Here is a 7,305-nt window from a genome sequence, read left to right on the forward strand (position 1 = left end):
AACTATTATGATGCTTGTTATTCTTTAAATATTTTTTTATAAAATATTTTATACTTATAATATATACAAAAGATTTGATAAGATAGCTCGATTCATTATGACTTTTTATTTAATATTTTTTAACTTAGAGTTGAATCTTTTTCTAAAATATATATTTTTTTTTCACAACTGTGTTTTTGTTTTTATTATTCAGCCAAATAGTCTAGCCAATATTTTACATGCAAAGAAATAGATAAGTCCACTAAAACAAAAAGGCAAAGCCCAACAAGAGAACCTAAACAGAAGGAAAGCTTTTGATACAACACAAAGGGCACGTGGCTATTGTAAAACGGGGTTGGAAGACACGTGGGAAGTGAAGGAGGTCGGAAAATCTCCGATCACCGGAAGTTGTTATGTCGCCAGAAAGCTTGAAGTCGATCGATCTCAATCGTCGCCCAACAGTGTAAACGATACCACCGATGTCGGAAAGATAGCCAACCACACGCCACCGTAAAGATGAAAACAGTGCTGGACGATAAACCGGACATCTTCTCTATAGAAGCAGGAGAATCATACTCACTGGATACAATCCAGCAAAACAAGAACGATTGAACTTTCTCTCTCTAAATGATACGAGAGAGAAGAGAGAGAAAGTTCCGATCGTTTTTTTTAAAATATTTTTTATTATAAGTTTATTTTGATGGTTGTGTTTTTAAAACTGATAATGATATTTAATGGTTATGCAGTTTTAACCCTAGATCATTTTTAGTTTTATTATTATACATATATTATCAAACTGTTTTATTACTTTCGAACTATTTTATAATATATAATTCTAAAATTTGAAATATAATTTAACAGTCACTACTGGTTTGCAACTCTTACAGCCTTGTTCAAATGGTTGCTTCTCAAAATTTTAGAATTTTACAAAAATTGGGGGTTTGTTACAACAAAATCTCAGGCTAAGGTACTGTCTGCATACTCCATCGCCCTCTGTTTCACGTATTCGACTCTCTCTTCGTCACCTACAGATTTCTCATATTCCAAGTACTTCTTGAACAAGAACTGAGAACACAAAACACAAAATAGTTTAGAATCCATAGTAATCAAAACACTTTATGAAACAGATCTAGAGAACAGGCTGTTTCGCACCTTCATCTTCTTAGGAGGCAAGCTCAAGCTAATGGCTCTCTCGAATAAAGATCTAATTACATCCACTTCTCCCAGCCGGATCTCCTGTACAAGACAAACATGAGATTACAAGTTAGAAATGCTACAAAGATGGCAATGAAACATAAACTTTGGAGAAGCGGAATAAACAACGAACTTGGTCCAGATATACACTCCACAAGTCTGTTCTTTTCGGGTATTCCCTAAGAACGCCTTCAAATAGTGATCTCCCTCTATCCGCAACTCCACATTTGAACTCAAGGATAGCAGTCTGTGATATGAACTTAATGTGCTTATGGCGTGGAAGACATAGCAAGGCACGATTCACAACGGATTGAATGCCTTCCTCGTTTTGTTTTAGAGAACTTTGTATTTTCCTTGACCAAATCTACAAAATAAACCCGTCAAATACAATTGGTTAGAGTGACGAGCCAAGCCTTGCTTTGAGAAGATAAAGATCAAACAGCATGTACCTTGCAAGATTGCTTGAACTTCTTAATCATCTCATCAAGCAGCTTATCAGCCAATTTATGTTGCTCTGTTCTCTCATACACGCCCAAGAGTGCAAGGTAAACTTTTTGGGGGTCACAGTATTGACGGGCCCTCTCAAACACTTTCTTAACAGCTTCCTGGAGATGAGAAAAAAAACGAGGGTTAAGTAGTAAGTAGCAATATATAGCCTATTACTGGTAACATCTAAAAAGCGTTTGCAGGCGTCTTCTATCTACCTCTGGAGGACTTCCATGTTCATTTTCCAAATTGAAGTAAGCAACCCATATGTTTAGCCTTTCTTCTTCCTCACGGATATTTATAGTCCTCAAAGCCCTTCAGTAGAAATTAAGTATAAGACAAGATAAGCAAAATGAATAACACACTTAAACTTAAATGCTTGACCAAGAAGATTTAGATCCAGACTGTTATATGATTATGTAATATTTATAGGTCCCAAAAAACAGTTTCGGCCCTAAACCTGTATCAGTTAGTATCCCCTTGAATGATACAGAGTAGTTAGGAACAAGTACCTCTCAGCAATTGACCTGGCTTTCTCAATATCAGCCAAGCTGAGCATGAACGCCATATATTTTATCCAGACAAAGCTGCTGTTTGGAGAGCTTCTAACCAATTTCTCAAACTCATCAGCACTCTCAGGTGCATGATTCTCCAGCAATCTTCCTTCAGCAGCTTGTATTTTTTTCTCTCTACACAAGTAGATTTTCTCAACGTGAGTTGAAACCAAATATATATAGCATCTTGGTTTTTTAGTGAGGAACTAAAGAAATAGCCTTATTGAGGAAGTAAAGAATTAGCCAACCTTTCCTCCCTGTCTTTTTGCTTTTCCCTTCTCTTGCTCTTTTCATCTTTATCAGCTCCCTGTAGTTTTCCATGATTCTGACCGTTGTCAATGTCCGTCTCCTCAATGTCATCAAGGTCAACCTCAAGCGGAGGGATAGAAGCCCTTGACTCTACTTGAGCAAGAACCACAGAGGTTCCACTATGTTTTCCAGCGCTTGTTTCCTGGAACCCAAAATCACTGACTGCTACAAGTACTCCTGACTTCGGATCATTGATTGGATCACATTCCATGCTTGTTTCATTAGCATTCTCTTCAGAAGGTGGCTGTGCGTCGACATCATCACCACTCATAAGATAAGAACTCTTCATGCTGAGCGATATACGTTGCTTTTCCTCGTCAAGCTAGAGCAAACGCCAAAATGAAAAGGAACATTACTAAATATTCCATAGTAACAGAGATCACAAAAAACTATGTTCAAGTTAATTTCCCAGATAATAGTTACTGGGGTCCTAGCATAAGGCTAAGAGGAAACTATTTATGACAAAAGCCCACCTACCTTCAAAATTTTTGCGGTGACGCTCTCTCCGGCCTTATATCTAGCTTGTATATTCTCGATACCATCATCGGAAAGCTGTGTTTTGTGACATAATCCATCCTACAACAAAACAAAAGGTAGACAGCAATGAAATAATTATTGCCAGTCTGGTTACTCTACTAGGATGATTTGAAGCAGCATACAGTTTGGAAATAACAGATTTTAAGGAATACACAAAACTAGATCTTTACCATGCCAGTTTGACCAATGGTAATGAATAAGCCATAGGGCTCCACACGTTTGATTCTCCCAGAAATCATATCTCCAACGTGGAGTTTCTTCAAGTCATAAGACTCAGATTTTGGCTGCCCACCAGCATTTACTGTCTTCAAAGTGACTTCTATCCGCTTAGATAAAGGCTCCACATTTAAAACCCTACAATGTATATTGGTAAGAGCATAACATAAAGTATATTATAAAATATCTATTTGACAGGAAGTCTGCATTACCTGCCAGTTACAAGTTTTCCTACTGGGAATTCCTTTTCGGGATCCTTAACAAAACTATCACATAGATTGGAAAGTAGAACTTTTGCCTCGACTGTCCTTGAAAGTATAATAAAACAACCTTTCGACATTGTATTTTTGACATAACCCTGTGAAAGTTCGATGTTAACATAAGTTCTACCATGAAAGTAATAGATTGCAAAGTCATAGTTATTAAGCCAAAAATACCTGGACGCCCATATCAGGAGAAAGATCTTCAATCCTCGCGAAACGCTTGCAAACATTGTCACTGCAAATCATAAGGTTAATACGTTAATTAGAAACACTTTGGATAAAAAATTTACAAACATGCAAATTTCAAGTTCAACTAAAGTCAATACAGAGAGGAAATCCCATTAATATTCCATACAAAATTGAAAACTGACGAAACAGCCATGAATTGAAAGGCTGATGATGAGCTTTTACCAGCACTTTATTTAAACTCAAACAGATATAACCCATAATAAAAGCAACAGAGACAGTAATGCGTGTTATAGGCAAAAAAAATTACTTATTACTACAATCTTCTGAGAGATGGTCAGAACTCATGCCATCTAGTGATTTCCGTAATGAGAGTTCAATTTGCCAAGTCCCTTTACTAGAACTGCTGATTTCTAAGACCTTGCATTTCACAAACTGGCCTTCACGGAAACCATCTAATGGATTGGGGACCCATGAATCATTGATTTCAGTAAAATGAACTCTCCCAAATACATAAGGACCTATTTGCACACGAATTCCACCAACACCAGGAAGTATCTTAGAAATTCTTCCACCCAGAATGTCTCCTTCATGAATAAAAAGAGTACCATCATCACAAGGAATGCTACTGTCTAGTTTATCCATTTTGCTGCCTACACCATTGGCGATGCTTTTGTGGATATCAGGTAGTGGACGCTGAACCAACCGTAATGTTTTTTTCTCTTTATTGTACGTCAAAACATAACCTGAAACAGCTTTACCAATCGGAAAACGCCTTTCAAACTCCTCAAGTTCATGAGCTTCGGATGCCGTGTCTAAAATGAACAAGCGTGCCGTCACGTTGCGAGATATTGCTAACCAAACCCATTCCTTATCCACTTTGTAGACATATCCACTGACACATTGTCCAGCAGAAAATTCAAGTTGTTCACTCTCTTGTATACCTTTCAACTCACTGGAATCTGCTTAAATTGCAACAACAAAAAAGAAAGACGCGGAGACAATATTATTGCCTTGTGCGAGCAAAAACTTCGTATGTAATTTTTTCACACAAGCATACTTGTGACACAAATGCATTATAAACATTGGTTATTGATTTTTTTCTCGCAAACATAATAGCTAGCAAGGGCATCTTAAATAAGACAAATTAAGTAGAACACATTTATTTACACTATCCAAATGTTGCAATCTTTGCTAGAATAGACTACCAAAAGAATTAATATTTTAAACCCTAAGGGCATGTGATTGTTCTGCAATATATATTCTAATCTGAGTCAATGGTCTAGGTAAAAAATTTCAATTCTCTTTGGATTACCTCTAAGGATTGCAGGCTTTACAGAGAGCTCCCAAAGTTGACTCTTCTTAATATCAGTATGACACGGTTTTGCAACAACCCTTGCAGACACTGATTGCCCGACTCTGAATTTGGCAAAAGGTTCTTCACTTGTACTAACATCATTTACCTATTCAACCAAGATTTGAGACGTATAAGCAAAATCTTAGTCCACCAAGTATTAAAGAACGAGTATTACAATCTAAAATGATAATGGTAAGCAACACAAGAATCACCTCAGTTATATGGATTCTTCCTCGGAAACTGTGGCCAAAGTTTACTCTAAGTTCAAAAGGCTTTATTTCAGTAATCTGAAAAGTATAAGTATATTAGTACGAGGCAGCAGAAGGTATTGTGGCATAAACGCAACTAAAATATATCTACTGTCGAAGACAACGTTGGTAGTGGCCAACCAAATTTTTTTTCTTATGGTGTACCTTCCCAAGAACAGGATAATTCATATAAGATCTTTCAGTTTTGCTATGTCTAGTTTCAAAGTAATTCCTCCATAGATAATATCTACATTCTGCTGATGTTACAATTTCTACTGCAACAAAGAAAGAAAGACTTAAGAAGAAAGGGCGATAGTAACCTCAGCGTGGACAACAGAACCAACTTCACAGCTGGATTTCTTCTTTGCCTTCTTAGAACGGGAAGTCTCAGAAGTCCCGGAAACAGAGTCAAGAAGTAAAAGCAACCTCCCAGAGGATAAAGGGTTTTGCACAGCCTCAACAGAAGCAACAACACTGCCCATAGAAAATTAATCAAAAAATTTAGCTACCATTTTTAAGTAACTACACCAGTAAGGATAGCAATATATATATTGCCAATAATAGGTACATTGAGTAGATAAAATATCAACTGCCACTGTAAGTAAATACAAATTCACATTTTTTTAGTTTAATCAGGCACGAGATTGGTAACAAAATGGATGAATAGCACGCTCACCTTTGTCCAGTGGAAAATTGTTTCACTGGCAACTTCTGTGTGTTATAGTCTGATACTGATGCATATCCTATAGTGTAATCATGCTCTGGAATCGACAAAACCTGGAAAACAAGGGCAACTCTGAGTAACATGCACTAATTATTAACTTAATGCAATTATATACTTACCAAGTTTTGCTCCTTCACAATATCTATGCACTAATTATTAACTTAATGCAATTATATACTTACCAAGTATTGCTCCTTCACAATCTCTACAACAGCACTGACCCTCTGGTGGACTTCAAGTTCCTTGGAGATTCCTCTTTTACGTTTCTGAAGCAAAATAAGATATAACTTGTCATAAGGCAGCTAAGATCAGCGTCACCATCCACTGTAGCCTAATTTGGACTTATGTGAATTACGAAGTACATGCAAGAAAACTTGATAAAACAAAACTTGGCCAGAGTATATATATCATCTTAGAGTGAAACCTTTTTTGATTGACTGTTGGAGACCTCCTTATTTAAGTTGTTTATGAGCTCAGGCCTCAAAGACAAATCGACTAGTCTCTCTGCCCTAGAAAGATCAAGAACAACTGCAGTGACAACAGACCCGGGTACCAAAGTAGCTCCACCCACTACAAAAATAAGCCATAATGCATCAGACAAAGATTATGTACAGATGTGTTTATCAAATACAAATACAATACATATGAAACTGAACCTAGAAACAGATTCTTTTGTCATACAAAATGACTTACTATGATGCTGAGGTATAAAACCAAGGACGTTATTAATATTTTTAAAATTCACCACCACACCCAGATCATTTTGTTCCTGTATGGTTCCCTTCATCAAACTCCCAATGGAGAATTTCTCAACCCAGCTACACTCACTTTTAGTAATATCAGATGACTGCAGGTCTAATATCTGGACATATAAACAGTAACAGTTTAGAGCAAAATCCTTCTTAAAAAATCACATGCGAAATTCCCTGACACGAGCTCAAAAAAAATGCAATATATAGTTTCATTAATTTTTTTAGGCCAACAAAATAAAAGGTACGTCACAAGAACACCACCTTCTCATCCATGAGGAAGTACTCTTGGACAAAAGAAGCATCTACAGATGCGCAAGATGACTGTTTCAATGAAAGAGTTATCCTACTTTTTTCTTGATTGACCTGAAAAACATTTTAAATGATCAAGACCTTATAACATCTTCAACAAAATGAATATAAGGCCCTGAGTCAGCGTTCACATACATCAACTATATTAGCCCGAACCGATTGTCCAACAAAGAAGGATTCTGACAGATCTG

General features: G+C 36.7%; 1 protein-coding gene across 1 annotated transcript in view; it reads right to left on the minus strand.

Annotated features, from left to right (window-relative positions):
* Window positions 766–7,305, minus strand: part of LOC104767461 (rRNA biogenesis protein RRP5-like) — a 15,220-nt gene continuing 8,680 nt past the window's right edge. Inside the window, exons 21-40 of the mRNA XM_010491485.2 lie at window positions 7,067–7,168; window positions 6,747–6,915; window positions 6,478–6,623; window positions 6,236–6,319; window positions 6,006–6,106; window positions 5,650–5,803; window positions 5,294–5,368; window positions 5,040–5,187; window positions 4,035–4,686; window positions 3,713–3,773; window positions 3,488–3,633; window positions 3,230–3,413; window positions 3,000–3,098; window positions 2,462–2,844; window positions 2,172–2,348; window positions 1,878–1,974; window positions 1,623–1,778; window positions 1,307–1,537; window positions 1,132–1,215; window positions 766–1,044 (exon numbers count right to left, since the gene is read on the minus strand). Of these exons, the coding sequence (XP_010489787.1) occupies window positions 937–1,044; window positions 1,132–1,215; window positions 1,307–1,537; window positions 1,623–1,778; window positions 1,878–1,974; window positions 2,172–2,348; window positions 2,462–2,844; window positions 3,000–3,098; window positions 3,230–3,413; window positions 3,488–3,633; window positions 3,713–3,773; window positions 4,035–4,686; window positions 5,040–5,187; window positions 5,294–5,368; window positions 5,650–5,803; window positions 6,006–6,106; window positions 6,236–6,319; window positions 6,478–6,623; window positions 6,747–6,915; window positions 7,067–7,168 (3,357 nt within the window). The 3' untranslated portion in view covers window positions 766–936. The remainder of the gene's footprint in view (window positions 1,045–1,131; window positions 1,216–1,306; window positions 1,538–1,622; window positions 1,779–1,877; window positions 1,975–2,171; window positions 2,349–2,461; window positions 2,845–2,999; window positions 3,099–3,229; window positions 3,414–3,487; window positions 3,634–3,712; window positions 3,774–4,034; window positions 4,687–5,039; window positions 5,188–5,293; window positions 5,369–5,649; window positions 5,804–6,005; window positions 6,107–6,235; window positions 6,320–6,477; window positions 6,624–6,746; window positions 6,916–7,066; window positions 7,169–7,305) is intronic.

This window comes from Camelina sativa, chromosome 19 (assembly GCF_000633955.1).
Source record: "Camelina sativa cultivar DH55 chromosome 19, Cs, whole genome shotgun sequence".
In the NCBI taxonomy this organism is placed as follows: domain Eukaryota; kingdom Viridiplantae; phylum Streptophyta; class Magnoliopsida; order Brassicales; family Brassicaceae; genus Camelina; species Camelina sativa.